The 16,638-nt window shown below is 39.6% G+C and overlaps 2 protein-coding genes across 2 annotated transcripts; one reads left to right on the plus strand and one right to left on the minus strand.

Moving 5' to 3' along the window:
- Positions 1-5,535: 5,535 nt before the first annotated feature.
- Positions 5,536-6,374, plus strand: LOC135938188 (58 kDa phosphoprotein-like). The gene is made up of 5 exons (XM_065481771.1): positions 5,536-5,691; positions 5,753-5,814; positions 5,878-5,900; positions 5,956-6,064; positions 6,123-6,374. The coding sequence occupies exons 2-5, from the start codon at positions 5,775-5,777 to the stop codon at positions 6,299-6,301; spliced, it is 351 nt and encodes a 116-aa protein (XP_065337843.1). The 5' UTR covers positions 5,536-5,691; positions 5,753-5,774; the 3' UTR covers positions 6,302-6,374.
- A 95-nt stretch (positions 6,375-6,469) lies between these two features.
- Gld (Glucose dehydrogenase) lies at positions 6,470-14,354 on the minus strand. The gene is made up of 3 exons (XM_065481770.1): positions 14,195-14,354; positions 8,781-9,095; positions 6,470-8,693 (listed from the first exon to the last, which is right to left on the minus strand). Exons 2-3 carry the CDS (start codon positions 9,093-9,095, stop codon positions 7,140-7,142), a joined length of 1,869 nt encoding a protein of 622 aa, XP_065337842.1. The 5' UTR covers positions 14,195-14,354; the 3' UTR covers positions 6,470-7,139.
- Between the last annotated feature and the right edge of the window lie 2,284 nt (positions 14,355-16,638).

The following is a 16,638-nucleotide window of genomic DNA, read 5'->3' on the forward strand; positions in this document are numbered from 1 at the left end:
TTTTTACAATTAAACAAAATGGCACTAGCTTTGATGACTGGGTCGTGATTTTCAACAAAATAAAAAGGTTCGAAAAAATCGAAAAAATAAAAATGTACACTTTTCATTTGAATATTTTGCAACAGGTTACATCAAGATGCTAACAACTTTTTCGGATTTTACTGTGTTGTTCTAGTTGCGTGTGCAATGACGACACTTTGCTTTGTCTCTTTTACTGCGTCCAAGGTTAATTACATAATTCCCTCTATTAATAAAGCTTAATGATAATTTCATTGCAGCAACCGACCATGCTTCTCATCATAACTTACTTGATGAACGGCGTTATACTAATCATGCAGGTTTTTTCGTGCTGCAAAAGTGGGCAGAACGTCAAGGATGCTGTAAGAAGCGAGAAAAATAAATTTATAAATAATATCAATTGACTTCCAATTATTAGGCTGATAGGGTAACTGACACTGTCTGCACCGGCCCTTGGCAAGATCATGCGCTGGCCGACAGTTTGCATCTGATTGCAGTTGACTTGCAGAGAAGTTTTACGGTGCGCGGCGGACCCTTTTTCAACTTAAACCTCGAGTTTTTCGCCTCAATGATGGGCGCGGTTTTCACTTATTACGTTGTGCTTGTTCAAATGAGAGATTAATAATTATTTGTGGAATTTGATCAAAATAGACCATGAAACAAGTATTTTATTCCAAAATTAATGAGTTGTATTAAGAAAGAATTTGTTGTTCACTTGTGGGAAAAGCCAATGTTAAAAGTTATTTTTATTGTTGTCTGATTCAATTTATTTGATAAAGCTGCATTTAATAAATTTGCATCAATAATTAACTACCGACTTCCTTGAACAATGCTTACTTGAATTACTCATTCAAGTTTTTTCTTTGGCTGGAGTGATATGAAAGAGCGATTGGGGAAATTCATTCACTTGGAACAATGCCCACATCTCGCTTTTATATCTTCCGCTGGTGCCACCTGACCAGTCTGTGGGCACCGGAAAATGTTTTGGAAGCGGAAAATGCCAAGCAGCCTACTCTTTGGGTAGCTTTCTCGTTCGTTTGCAACGTTCTCGCTCTTTTTTCTGCGCCATGAACGTCCTTCTCTCCGCAGTAAGGGATTTCCGCTAAGTTTCCGAACTCAGCGCGTCGATCTTTGTCTGTTAAATGTATTTCTTGGAGCTGGCCAAGAACCGTTTGGAGGGAAAAACATTTGACGCTTCATGAGACGATGGACGAAATCGTGTGGCTTATTCCCAGCAGTTCACCAGGCACCAGACACTTCTCGTTGATATTATCTGGTCTATGCTAATAAAATATTCTGCTTGTCATCGCGATTTATTTATTTGCTTATGCGCTTACTGAAGTAAGCAGACAATTGATTCTTCATATTGTCACTGGGTTTGAATATAAAAACTGGTTGATTTTTTCTTCAAAAATTTGGAATTTCTTTACATTGTTTTTTCGTTGGCACTGGGCTCTTTATTTGTGATGGTAGCTTTGATCCATTTGGTGCAGGTGTTTTTGTGCTGCGGAGGTGGCCAAATTGTAAAAGAAGCTTTAATTTATTTATAGAAATGAGTATATCTCACTTTTTTCCATCCTCGGGTGAACCGTTTATCAATTTGAATTTGGAGCTCTTCGCATCTTTCATTGTAGCTGTTTTAATATATTTTGCAGTTTCTGGTTCAATTAAAGAGTAAGACAAAACTTATTTATATCGCCATTTTATAGTTTGTTGAAATTCTAATATAGTTTATCAGTTAAACGTAATCCTCACTCAATATAACTGAACAAACAAATATATTGATTTTGACAAATAAAAAAGCAAGTCATTTAAAGCAATTGAATTGACTGTTGTGGGGGAAATATAAATTGATTTCCTTTATAAAACCACATTAGTTTGTCGCGTTCAAGAAGTCTTTCTCACTGCAGTTTCCAGAAGCAGCGATGCACGTTTATTTGCGAAAAAACCAGCATACAAAAATTATTTTCCGTACAGCATGGTTTATGGGCTTTTGGGTTCCATTAGACAAAATGCCAAAAGAAAAGCTCAGACTCAGAGGTTTCACCAAATGGGAATTCTTCTATCATTCAATAGCCATTAGTTGTTGTATTTCGATTATTGCAATTCATATAAATAATCCTGGTCGACGACCACTAATTTTAAAATTTCTGCAACCTCTTGTAACCTTGATGTTTTATACAATTTCGTTGACAAAATCAGTGTACCTCATTGCTCGTAGGGATAAATTGGTTGCAACATTCGAAAATATTGACTCGATCTTGGAGTTTCAAGCTCAAGCTGACAAGATAAGAATCCTTGAACGCGCTACAAGTTACGTTAGGAAACTGTTCATTTTACAATGCGTCGTGTTTTTTGTGGGCCTAATCACAATAAGTATATTTTACTTAACAGTAGATGTTATACAAGATGATATTTTTTTCCAAATTCAATTGTTAAACCAACTCGAAATATTTGCATTAAAAATAAACGGAATTTTTTCAATTACTTTAAATTTACAAAACTATGCAATTGATTGTATCATGCTTTTGTCTTATCAAATAATCACCGAAGAGCTTAGGGAACTGCAAAATACCTTTATGAACATGCAAAATTTCCGGCCTAAAAATATGAAGTTTGTTCATTTGTCCAAATCCATCGAATTTGAACATTGGATCCGAATGCTCAACAAAATCAAAACGTATATGGACATGGACGTCCCAATAATGTACCTAAAATGTGCTACATTAATTTTATTAAAAATTTCAGATTGCACAACCAAGCAAATGAAATTTTCGACTTTCAAAAGATAACGTTAGTAAGCGGCAGTTTGATATTACTTTGTTTCATGGTGTTTGCCGCAGTCAGAGTAAGTTTTTTCGTTCAAGAAACAACCTTTTGATAATAGCAACATATTATTATGTTTCAGTATCCAGTGGCTTTAGTCATATTATCTTTCTCATCACTCACCCAATTTTTACAAGTTGTAATTTACTGCTACACTGGCCAAAATTTGATTGACACAGCTAATGAAAAAAATACGAATGTTGATTGCAAATAACCGATTTGTTTTCAGGCGGATGCGCTAATCAGTACAATATCTACTGGTCCGTGGAGTGATCCTCTGTACCCCTCAAGCATAAGTGTTATTGCAGCCGACGCAAAAAGGACGTTTGTATCTCGAGGAGGACCATTTTTTATTTTAAGCCTTGAATCCTTGGTCTCCATGGTTGGTGCCATATTAACTTACTTTATTGTACTATTGCAAATGAATTCGTAAATATAATAAATTAACACCTGACAAATTTTGTGATTCGTGAATGTAATAAAAATAGATCAACATATCATCAATAGCTCTTTGTCCATTTTTTTGATTAATTTTTATTGATGGAACTCAAATGTCATGGGTTGTTTGTTTAACAAATGGGGTGCAAAATACATGTTATCATTGAGAAACCAATAACCTATTGAACCGCACATTCTGAAGAACACTAAAAATGTCGGAAGGCATCCGGTATCACCCAGACCTGAGAATTATCTTTACTGTTTCGCACGTTCTTGGATTGCGAATACCGGGAAACAAATCAGACAATTTTAGACATCCTACTACATGGGAGACGTTTGTTATATCGATGACTATTTTTATTTGTGCATTTGTTCTGTACTCGCAGGTCGAAGTGATGCCGAATTACAATATTGAAGAGTTTTGTAAACTATTAATGATTTTGTCTTTGCATATAATGACGCTAACAAGGTCCATCAGTTTGATCCAGAGAAGGGATCACTTGGCACGATTATTCCAATCCATTGACATTATAAGAAATTCACTATTGTGTGCTGAATTTAAACAAAGCAACGCTGAAAATCTTTTAAAAAATATCCGAAAATCATTCCTATTGCACGTAGCGTTTTGTTTCATCACAAATGCATTTACTATGGTTTGGTTTATGACAGTGATAATGACATACTCCAGTACAACTGATGCTTTAGGGAATAGAACAAAAACAGAAGATGATATTAATAACGAGAAACTTTTCACGTTACACAAATGGGGACCAGCACAGTATGTTGCAATCTTCGTCAACGCGATATTAAGTGTACTTTTTCCCGTGAAAAACATTTCTTTAGATTTTATTGTTTTCACGTGTCACGTCTTTGTCATTGAGCAGCTGGAAGTCCTACAAAAGTCATTTAAAAAAATTCAAGTTGGGAGTGTGAGAAAAATATTTGCTTACAAGCGATCGTTCGATTTATCTATGACCAATTGGATCGCATTTTACAACCAAATCAAAAAGTAAGAATAAATTATTTCACGTCTTAATCTAATTCATTGTGTCCTGTGTGTCACTCACAGATTTCACCACCAAGTAAATGAACTTTTTCAACTGCAAATATTAATTTTATTTGGTTGCTCCATTGCAACCATGACTGTATTTTCCTTCTTTGCAGCCAGAGTTAGTTGTTTTAAAAGCAGCAGTGGCACTGAATAATTTTAAATTATTGTCCACAGTATCCATCTGGCTTGATAACAATCGGAATGTCACTCTCGTGCATCATCTCCGCCAGTCAGGTTTTTGCCTATTGTAGAAGCGGCCAAAAACTTTCTGACGCAGTAAGAAAACGCAGAATTTTAATATTTACTCCAACAAATCTAAAAATTAAATCACATTTCAGGCCGACAAGTTAGTTGATACGTTATCAACAGGACCATGGAGCGATCCGCACTTCGCGTCCTGTTACAATTTGATCGCTACTGATGCCAAGAGAAAATTTTGCGCTAAAGTAGGGTCCCTTTTTACCCTGAACCTTGAATTGTTCATCACTGTTATTGGTGCTGTTTTTACTTATTTTATTGTGCTCGTGCAAATGAAGTAATTAGATGCGCAGCAATTTGCTTAGAATTAAAAGCGTGTCATCATTGTTTAGAGATTTTCGCCTGGAGAAAATCGAGAGTAGCAAACGGATATTTTTGTACTCACGCGCGAGTCAAGAAATAGAGATAGATATTCTCCCAGCATTGGCATTTTTTTATAGCTTGATTTGCATTTTTTGAGGTGCGAAAGCGAAAATATGGAACATTCACCATTAGAAACGCTGTGGGAACGCAAAAAATCTGTCTCCAGGCGAATTGTGCTGCGTGTGGCGCTGAAAATCGTTTGTTATTAGTGCTATTTATGCAAATATTTTCTCCAGTTCTCACAATTTAGCGCCGTAAATTCTCGACTCGTCAACTACAGGTGCGAAAATTATATAGACAGTTATAGTCGAATGTCCGCTAAGTTGAGTCGAACTTTATTCACCTTCACTTCAATCACTGTCAGAACTGCAGTTAATATCATTTCAAGGAAAGTTGGCATTCTAGTTCAGAGTTATCTACGACACTCCAATTGATACTGTCAGGCTGGGTTTGTCGTGCAAAGCAATTAATTATTTTTAAAACACATGCACGTAAAAATGCTCCGTAACGATATCTAACACATTGCTGAACTTCCACAAGGTGTTAAAGCTAAATTGATAATTTGCTTGAAAATAAACTGTGTTGGAGGAAAATATAAGTAAATGCGACAGACCGCTAGCAGATAGTGCGACACTCTTCACACGCAACGTTTGTAGATAAATGTACGAATGAATGGTATAAAAGCTGTGGGCCTGCAATCGAACAGTACAATTCAGTTTGTCTTCTCATACAAACAGGTAAGCAAAGTGCAAACAATTGCTTTTTGCGCTTAATTACCTTTGCATTTGAAAATTTTAGAACTCCAACCTCAAAACTCAAAATGAACAAGCTCGTCGCTGTCGTTGCCCTCTGCTTCCTTGGTAAGTTAATTTTTAAAGGGACTCTAATTGAAATTCGAAATAATCCTCTGTTAACATTTTTAGCTAACATTGCATTCGCTGCCAAGGTTAGAACGTTTATTTTAAAATATCAAAGCATATTTTTATAACAAATATTTTTAGTTCAACCGTGATGAAGCAGCCGAAGGTGGCTCTTCCAGCGGCGGAAGCATTCCCAACATGGGCGCTTTCATGAACCAAATCCAGGGTATTATGGAGCAGGCTCAAGCTGGTGAGTAGGACATTACTTGAACATTTCGCAATTAAAATGACAATTTAAATCCAAATAGGAAACGGCGGTGGCGGCGCCGAAAACGAAGAGGGAAGCTCCGGCGGCAGCGGTGGCATGTTCGGTATGCTTGGAAGCATCCCTGCCATGCCCTCAGGAATGCCCGAGATGCCCACTGGTATGCCCGAGATGCCCACTGGTATGCCCGCTGGTGTCCCCGGCATCGGAGGCTCCAAGTAAGAAGTTCAGCGCCGTCATTTCCAAAATCCAGCCCAATCAGTTGCGACGACCTTCCCGTAATATATCAAAGTCAGCATTGTGTGAAATCCAGTTCGCATTAAAATAAATATTCAAGTCTAGCAGAATCGAATCAAAGTTGTTTCTTTAAGACCTCATTGAAAACACTAGTTTTTTGATTAATTAAATTATTTTAATATTGGTGAGAAACACAGACAACATGAAGAGGTAAAGGGGAAATGATCAATCATAACAGTTTAAACGAGTAAGTAGTTGATGCATAATATAGCCAATATTTCCTACACACTCAGAAAGAGCGCAACAACAAAACACAGCTTTCTCGCTTGCAGGTGGTTAAACGCGCCGCCTGTTAATGCTCCTTTGTTCCAGCTGCACGACATTTTTAAATATCAATTTATCATGTAACTGCATAAAACAAAAATCTCGTGGGATGATATTTGAAAAACATTTTTATATGGAGAGCGTGCACTACTTTTGAGCCCAAAAATGTGCTCGTCACAGATATAGGTGCGAAATAAATACCTAAAATTATTGATTTAATCGATTTAATGAAAAACTTCACCTTTAATTATCTCTTTCAATAATTAAGGGAATTAACGGTAGACTCAGAAAGAATTTAGTTGAAGGGCTGAGCAGTAGAAAAAATATGAAATCCAAAAAGTTAAAGACGATAACTTAGAAACTTTTTAAGTCATTAGATGGCTGTTCTGCTGCCTAAATTTAATCATATTCAGTAATGAAATTGTTTTATTTGTAACACTTTGAGAAGTAACCTTATCTTTGATAGAAGTCTTGTGCACTTAGCACTCGGCACAAATCATCAGACGTTCTTGGTGTAGGTCTTCCTGGATAACCACGTTGCCTTGATGGAGTCTGCCACCTTCTCAGCAATCATTATGGCAGGGGCGTTGGTGTTGCCGCTGGTCACAGTGGGCATGATGGACGCATCAGCCACTCTCAATCCAGCAATTCCATATACCCGCAAGTCGCTGTCAACGACTGCGTCAGGGTCGGAAGGTGGGGCCATTTTGCAGGAGCCGGCTTGGTGGTTTTCGGGACCAGTCTTGAAGCGGACGGCGCACTCCCAGTATGCGTCCGTGTTGAACGTGTACTGCTCGCATCCCTTCACTTTGGTCGAGTCGATTTTGAATCCGTAACGTTTGAGCGCCTGCGTTTCTCCCAAGCGCACGGCAAACTTGACGCCTTCGACTAGTCGCTTGAGATCTTCAGGCTCGGTGAGGTACCTGGCGTAGATTGCGGGTGGCTCCAGAGGATTGGAGCTCTTCAGCTTAATTTGACCTCGAGATTTCGGATGCAGGAGGGCGGGGAATATGACGATGTGCCTCGACGAGTTGGTGTTTTCGCCTCCAACTTCGCCCACTTGTCCGCTCTTGGCGCAGTCGGCCAAGTATCCGCCGAAGAAGAGCTGGATGTCGGGGTTGTCGGCAGCAGGGTCGGCGTACTTAGAGTTTATCAGGGCCGTCGTCTCAGAGATGCCAGTGCCGGCCATCAGACCGTCGCGGAAGAGAAGATACTCCATCGCGGTGGCCCAGTTAAGAGGCCTGGTGTCTGTGTCGTTCATGGTGAATCCAACAAAGTAGGCAACGTGGTTGTGCAAGTTTCGGCCGACGCCGGGCAGGTCGTGGATGACAGGGATTCCCAGGGGTTGGAGGTCTTCCTTTGGGCCGACGCCCGACAGCAGGAGAATCTGAGGAGAGTTGACGGCGCCTCCGCTCACCACGATCTCTTTGCGAGCGTACACGCGGTGCGTGACGTTGTCGCGGATGAATTCCACGCCGTAAGCGCGCTTGTTGGACGGGTCGATCAGCACCTTCGTGGCGGTTGAGTTGACGAGGACGTGAAGGTTAGGTCTCTCATTGAGGACGGGCCTGAGGAAGGCCTTGGCCGTGCTGAGACGGGAGCCGTTGCGAGAGGTGGTCTGGGCAATCATGAAGCCGGTGTGGCGCTCGCCGTTGACGTCACGCGTGTCGTAGCCGAGCTCGCGTCCAGCATCAAGAATGGCGTAAGACAGTGGAGGATGGTAAGGGAATCTGGTGACGGTCAGGTAGCCACCAGTGGCGTGATAGCCACGGTCCATCTCGTCCATTTGCTGATTGTCTTCGGACTTGAGGAAGTAGGGCAGCACCTCGTTGTACGACCAGCCGTTATTGCCAGCTTCGGCCCAGGAGTCAAAGTCTTTGCGACTGCCACGTATGTACATCATCCCGTTGATTACACTCGTTCCGCCAAGCACTTTTCCTCGCGGCCAGTAGCACTTGCGACCTTCCTCGCCCAGGCAGGCGTTGTCCTCCGGTTCGGTGTGGTATTTCCAGTCAATATCGCTGCCCAAATAATTGAGGAACATTGAAGGAACCTGAAAAAATACATATTCGTTGATTTAATTGAAATTGAATTATTAAAATTATATTTTAGAATGTAATTATTATTATTATTATTTTACCTGGACTCCAGTGGGTTCATTGCCGCCAGCTTCCAAAAGGAGCACATTCCAATTTTCCACTTCTGATAGTCTAGCTGCGACCACAGCACCAGCAGAGCCACCGCCGACCACAATAAAGTCGTAATGAGGTGGGTCGAGTAACAGCCGGCCGCCAAGCTGAGCTGGTGTTGGTCCAGGTCTTCTGCAGGGATCCTCGAGGTCGCATTGCGAGCGAATGAACACCTCAAGCAGGCCCATAAAGAGCATGAACGGAGCCCCTCCGCATACGGAGGCCAGGCTCGGCCCTACCGTAGTGACAGGGCAATTGCAGTCCATCTAAAACAAAATCAAAATTTAAATGCCATTGAAATTTAGTTCCTCTATATTTGAATCGTGACTAGATTAATTAAAAGATAACATTGTGTAAGACGCGTTTTGCACGCTAGACACAAGAAGATGCCTTTTACTGCGCCCACACTTTAATTTTGCTAGCGCTCTAACTTTCTTTGTGAGCGAACAAGCCTCACTCGCAGTTTTAATTATATCGTTTCGTGACTGAGAGGCATCATTCTTGTCACTTATTAAAGTAGGAATTTTGCTGGCAGCGCAACTACTATTTCTCGCCAGTTTACGTGACACCACCGCTACACACTTAAAACGTCAAGTAAAGCGGAGGCAGCATCGTGTTTTATAAAGTGAGCAGGCATTGTTTATAGGTATTATATGAGCCTCATTCTTTCTCTCTCCATTGTTTGTTTGCACAGTCTTTTCGCAGGTCACGCCGGGTGCATATATGGGTTGTTGCAAGATCAGGAACTTGCAATTTTCCTAAACGGGATATTTTCTAATGAAAATGATGCTCCTAACCATTATGCAATTAAACAGTGATTTTTTATTCCGGCAACACAGCAGCAAAGTACAACTTATATTTACGAGCCACTGCGGCTGCCACCTTGATTTAGAAACAATTTGATTCGACGTGATTTTCCTATTAAGCTCTTGCCACACGGCTCACTATTTATCAGCAAAACGCTATACTCTGCAATTACCATCTCAACACCCTCTTGGCACTTTCGAATCCAACGGCAGTCACGACTCTCAAGAAGGAAAATTCAGCTCGACTCCTACTCTCCAAATTGTTTCCATTGCATCTAGATTAGAAAATAATAGCCCTCCTATTTTGCAACAAGTGTACGCAGAAATTCGAAATGTGGAAGACGTTTCGCGTCATTTGCAATCGCATATTCACCTTAATTTAACACCTTTTTCGCATTACAAAAGCCATTCTGCAGCACGCGTGGTCTCCTTTTGAACCACTTGTTTTGAAATTGAAAGCTTATGAGCTATATGATAGCCTTTCCACGGGCACACGATTAATTAATCAACATTCAGCTGCTGACACAAATAAATTGACGCTCGACTCGCGCAGACCCGGGCAACACCTGTGTGATACTATATCATTCGATAATAATCGAAAATATGACTGCGGACCTGCCTTCCCTGTCCGTATCAATGATCACGAGTTTGAGCGAGCACAATATGTCAACTTTCACCTTCGCAAAGTTCATCTGCTCGAGTTTTATAAAGCAGAAAACACTCGGTTACATTTTTACAACAGATCTGATAGTTATCATCCAGTATGTGATGGGCTTTTTGCAGCTGAATGCTCTGAGCCTGAGCCCATTCTCTCATTTATATATATACTCCCACGCTATAGAACTGCGTCTGTGTGTAATTTGTGTTGTTATCTCGCTTGTATAACAAACTTTCTCGAGCGACCACTCGAGTTATTTAATGCCCCCCGAATTCTGCTCCGTGGCGAAATAAACCGCATAGCATTCGCACACAAAAGTCTAACATAGGGCATGCCCCCATATTACAAGAAAATCTATTTTTGCCCTTACCAAACTGTTTATAGAATCTACGATCGCCAAATATTCCGTAATAAGAGCTTATATTAATGCCAAAAACGAATAATAGGCGATTAGAACGATTTATGATTGGGAAATAAATTCTGGCTCTATTATTAGCGTAGAAAAAAATTAATGGGGCGCATTTCAATCTAGAGGGTCATGTTGCCGTTTAATAATAGATTTTCTCCTGACCCTTATTATTTATGGCTAATTTTATTTTTGTGTCAAGTTGCAGTTGCACAGAATAAGTGTCATTATTATCTCGTGAATAATTCAGGTTCGCTGTCCTTAATGAAAGGATTACAATGCGAAATATGAATTCTTGATATGTTTGTCCTGAATTGAATTTGCAATTCATTTCGAGCTCGAGTACCCTTGTGAATCTGCATGTATCTAGAACGGCGCCTGGCATATTTAGGATGATGGGAAGTTCACGTCATAATATATAATTATTATAATTATGCATCTCTCTTGAGGAAATATGAATTAGCTGATAACAAGTTTGATTTTTGCAGCTTGTCAAAACATCCGCGCTGCACAATTAAATGTTGTAACCACCTTCTCCGCAAACAAAGAAAACGCTCTCAATTATTTCGCTCCATTGCGTACACATTCCCTGCTCATTATCATAAAGCGCGCGGCGGTTTGTGTCGAAACGAAGCGAATCTTTTTTTCCTGCATAGCGTGTGTATGTGCGCCTGCGGTTTTTAATGAATGGGAAAACTTTTGTGCGCTGGCTAATATTGTGTAGGATTTCATTGTTTATGTCTTTATTATCACTTGTCCTACAATAAACCGAGGAAATCCTTTCGTGCTCAATGGTGTAATTAATATTATAGTAATCGCATAAATTGAGAAATTATTGTATTTCACTTTCTATGAGTGCGGCTTGATTAAATCTTAAAAATGCCTCTGCGCATTGCAAACCTTGTAATGTAAACCTTAATTTTGTTATTAGCATGTGCATCTGTTCAATATTATTTCATATAAGCGGCTGTCAAAAGAATTATTTTGCAGGTCTATGAATTTTTTTAATTTATTGCTATTCAAATTTTGACACTGCATAGCTATTAAAATACTAGCACACTGCCAAAACGTGAAAATTAAATTCACAAAATTAATTAAAATCAGCAGAAACTTATTAAGCTCAATGCCGATCACGCAAACTTGGCACGCTGACCGAGGCAATGAGCAGATTTGTATTGGTGGCTGTCACGATTGTGGCTCATTGAACAACAACAAAAAAGCGCTATAAAAAGTTCCAGTTTAAAGAAGAGTCATCCTTGTGTGAAAAGCGCAGCCGAATGTTAATTGTCAGTTCAATTTGACCGGCGCATCTGCCTGCGAGCGAGGTCGGTCCATGGAGACGATTCGCAACGGTACCTATTCGCTTTCATTGTGGTTATTCGCGACGAGTCACGGCGAATATATTCACCACATTATGCATATTATCATCTGCCCTCGGCGCGGCAGATACAGTTATTAGCCTCTCATCACAAAGCCAAGGATGCCTAATATGAATACGATCTAGACGCTGCAGCAGCAGCAGCAGCAGCAGCATGAGTAACGACAAACAACTGTAAACGCCGCGAAAAAAGACGTGAGATGGGTAATCATCTCGGATGACGCGCGACTTATTCCCTGCAGCACCGAGCAAATTGCATGAATGTGTTTTTCTTCCTCGCATGCATCAGGCAGGTGATGGTAATTTATATTATATACACTGGAGCAAATTTAGCTTAATTGCCAGAGGCCCGTTTCTGTTTAGAAGATTTATTTCCGTGAGCTACTCGGAAAAACAGCAGCGGTGTAAAATAAATCGCGTGTTTGGATTCGGGAAAAAGCTGCAGCTGTGTTTGATTTGATTTAAGGACGCCACTCTAAGTAGAAAGGGAGCAGCTCGTTAAAGAGCTCATGAGTGAATGTTTGAAGTTCATACATTAGTATGAGGAAATCAATTGAGCTCTCACAGGAATTAATCGCCCATTAGTAAAGTTCACGTGTACTAACTGATGCCAAAAATGCACAAAAATATCCATTTATACTTTCACTTTCATTGAAAGTTTATTCATTAACAACATAATTATGTTTACCGCGGCAATAATAGAAATTGACTATGAGCACGTGTCGCTAATTATAAAAAAAATCTCACCAAGAAAATAATCAGGGCCCTGCCTTTAGACGTCATTACAATTTCGCCTTAATTGGATAGACGCACAAGCAAATTGAGAAGCCGCCAGATGAGCTTGGCAATCATAATCCGAGCTGGTAAAGCAGCGCTCACTTTGTTCATCTTTCCGAGATCACTAAGCTGCTGGAAGACACCTTGACCAGCGGTATAAAGTCAATGCTCTCAGTCACGCTTGGTCAAGCATTCGACGCTTCTCTTTCAGCTTCACTCGCCTAACCACTCGGGTTTGCCTGTGATCGTTTAGCAAAACGAATACCGTCAAAAGTCGAAAGTGAATCCGTTTACCCTGCTGCTTTGTTGCCAGAAACCAACTGTCTATGTTTCAAATGAGCCCTGCAATAAAATGTACTGCCGCATTAAATTCGCGCGTTGTGAAAATAGCGTTTGATCCGGTTTGAATAAAATGAATGTCTTTGCGATAAAATCACTAACGCCACACCAGCCTAAATTCGTAATGGCAGAGATTAACCCGGAGCAAGTTCAGCAGCATTTCCATACATTTAGAACCTGTTTCATATCTTAAAAAGTTTTTGCACTCGTGTTTTGCGGCAATGATGCAACCAAGAGCTGGCGCAATGAATACTAAAATCCTGAAGTGGTGGAACAAACCGAAATTATGGGGTCATATTATGTCTTAATTGTTTATTGTTGAAAAAAAAAACAGATTGGCACCAGACTTGATGACTTTCACATCCTCTCTATGCTGTTGCTGCCCTGCTATTAAACAAAATGCCAAACTGGTTGACCTTTGGAATATAGTGCAGAATTTGAACCTTTCATTTCACGATCTCCGTTGAACGTTGAATGTCCCAGTCAAAAATGAATTGCCTCATAGAAGTGTGTGCTCTATATATCTGTATGCCAGCACGGTCTGTTGCTCTGATTATTTGTCTCTTATTGCGTAACGCACGTGTACGGAGCACTCGCCTTTTAAATATTCATGCAGCAGGCCGTTTAGAAAAGCCAATTGAGCAAATTTCCCAGTCATGGTTAATTTAGAAAAGGCTTAAAATATTCTAATGAGCGGAGACTTATTTCAACATGCAAGTAAGCATGATGAGGATTTATCATTTTAAAAGATTAAATAATATTTATAACAAAGGCAGTTCAATTAAGCCTTATTTTCGCTCAAAACTATTCATGTGTTTTCTGATGAATCTACAAAAAGCAAATTCATGCCGATTCTACCATTTTTCAGATTTTCGCGAAGCAGCTTTAAAAAAGGTCACCTCTCTATTAAACGCGTCTCCTTTTAGTCACGACTATAAATTAAAGGGTATATCTGTGTGTTGACCGTGGAAAACTGCTTTTCGGTCGTTGAACTCACTCACCACTTAAGTTGGGCAGACGGAGTGTTTGTAGCGCTCGCTCTCAGTCCAGCTACACACTGAAAGAGTTGGTTTTCGAGCTCTGCTGGATGACTACGGCACCGGCAGGAGGGGCATCCTTCTCCTGCCGCCGCCGAGGTTTTGTCTCCGTGGCCCAGACGTAATCACTCAGCCGATGATGCCCTGAAAAGTTTCTCCCGTTGTGTGTTGATAACGCACGCATCTCCCTCTGCATCTAGATCTGTAGTTCTTGTTTTCATTGCGACACCAGGAACCAATTTCGCAAATTTCATTGTTCAGTCAATCGAGTCAGTGCGCTGCGCTCAAGAGATCGATATATATAGATGTTAGATCAAATCTCTAAAATATAAATCCGCTCGATCCTTTCAAAAGTAAACATTTTCACCATTTTAATCTGTTTTCTTCATTAAGAAGAAGGAAACATTTTAATTGGGAGACACTCTTTTTAAATTGAATAAATACATATTTGTCAAAATGGAGGTGCAAAAACTTCACTTACATCTTTTTAAGTTTTGGCTTTATTTAAATTGCTGCAATACTTCCCTCAAACCCTGGTAAGTGGAAAAAATCAAGATTGTATTTTTCAATCTACAAACAAAATGTAATTGATTAGAGTTTTTTCCTTGTTAAAGGCTGCTTAATTTAATATTTATTAAATTATCTTTACGTTTTATCTCCAAATTTCCACAAAAATTCAAAATGTGCATGTGAAAGAGATAAAAAAAGTTTATTGAGTTTACGGGAAAAAGGAAAATCAAATATCGCAGGGATATGCTACGGGATTTCCACTCGTTCGTCCTTCTTGCCTTTTTGGCATGTTCCATAACAACGAGGCGTCATTTTATCTCTTTCCTCCTACGTCATTTTCAGCTAACAAGAGGTTGCAAGGAAAATAGCAACGTGTGAGAACTAAGAAAAGCACATATTTATATGCGTTTATTTTTTGCAGTTATGACTAAGCCTTTTTAGTTTGTAAAATACCAATAAACAAGCAATGGAGCCTTTTTTGGAATTGATAAATATACTAAATCATATTTGCTTTAAAAAAAATGATAAATTATTTTCCTGCTGCTGAATGAAAACTAAAGCTGCAAATATTTTTCTGCCAACCAATGAAAAAATGGCTTTAAAATTCGCATACTTATTTGCAGAGAAGTTCATTATTATTTAAAAATCATTTGTTTTAATTCCTGCTTACTTCTATTTTAGATTATTAATATTTTAACGACATCCATAATTAAAACGAAAAATAATGGTCAAGAAAGATTTTTCTTAACTCCATGTGCAGATTGGAGTATTTAAAAATGTCCCTCGATTTAATTTCCTGTGCCATTTATTTTCCATTATTTCATAAAACAAATTGATTCCCAATTTATGGAATTGCGGTTTTTTTTGCACTAAAATTTTGCTCTAATTAGGATCAGAAACTCCCGTGAGTCAGTTTTATTGTACTAATGCCCCGCGCCAAATATGTGTATTCGCAACACTGAAATCGTGGCATAACCATATCTTCCTTCTTACGACACCTGATCGGCTGCAAGATGGATTGCAGCTGGAGCGAAGTGATTATGGAGCAGCAGAGGCCGAGGCCCATCCACCACGCACAACAAAGGAAACAATATTGCGCGCAAGTTTACCATCAAGCAGAATGCCGAGCCATGTGAAGGGAAAAGTGAGTTCCCACCAACGATCGTGCCGCTTAAGGAGGTTACTCTATTTTTTCCAATGGCAAATTTCAAAGATCATCAGCTCTCCGCGAGCATTCCGGATAAAATAATGATGCTTGCGCACATTATTCTGTTTTGCAGCCAATTTAGCGCTTGAAAGTCCGTTTTCTGTTTGCGGCTCTCGCGGAGAGCTGTTTTTCTTTCAAGGACTTTTTAATGTCACTTTTTGCACAAGTGGATTATTTTACGCTTTAAAACGAGATTTTCAGGCGCAGATGCCTTTTTGCTTTAGTCGTAAAATGCCAACTCACATAATACATTACAGAACAAAGCCGACTCTTCCCATTATAAGTGATTGGCCTGCGCCGACCTAAGTGCTTGTAATGCATTGAATTTGATAAAGGCGTGGTGGATTTTCACAAGGTAGCTGGCTCAACAGGTTTTCTTGGGCGTATGTTTGGTTTCCTCTCATCAAGGAATGAAATTATTTAGAAATTGCTCAATGCGAAACGCCATGAACGTACATGTGACTTCATACAAACAATTTTGTCATGCGTGTGTGGAGTGAATGTTGAATATAGATAATTTGTTCTATGCCCTCCGCTTGTAATTGATCTCGTTTTATTATTACGGAAGTGAAAACTTTTGTGAATAAATATTTCTGGATGCTTGAATTTTTTAATGATGAAATTTTTAAAACTATTTGATTCGGTAATTATTTCACTAGCCGAATCAATTTTTTCATAGATCTATATTTAA

The sequence above is a fragment of the Cloeon dipterum genome, chromosome 2, assembly GCF_949628265.1.
Source record: "Cloeon dipterum chromosome 2, ieCloDipt1.1, whole genome shotgun sequence".
Taxonomy (NCBI): domain Eukaryota; kingdom Metazoa; phylum Arthropoda; class Insecta; order Ephemeroptera; family Baetidae; genus Cloeon; species Cloeon dipterum.

Bases quoted from the DNA above. Each gene is read 5' to 3' on its own strand.
- LOC135938188 (XM_065481771.1), top strand. From the start codon at position 5,775: ATGAACAAGCTCGTCGCTGTCGTTGCCCTCTGCTTCCTTG. The intron at 5,815-5,877 runs GTAAGTTAATTT...TAACATTTTTAG, and splicing joins CGTTGCCCTCTGCTTCCTTG to CTAACATTGCATTCGCTGCC. The intron at 5,901-5,955 runs GTTAGAACGTTT...AAATATTTTTAG, and splicing joins ACATTGCATTCGCTGCCAAG to TTCAACCGTGATGAAGCAGC.
- Gld (XM_065481770.1), bottom strand. From the start codon at position 9,095: ATGGACTGCAATTGCCCTGTCACTACGGTAGGGCCGAGCCTGGCCTCC. The intron at 8,694-8,780 runs GTAAAATAATAA...GTATTTTTTCAG, and splicing joins ATGAACCCACTGGAGTCCAG to GTTCCTTCAATGTTCCTCAA.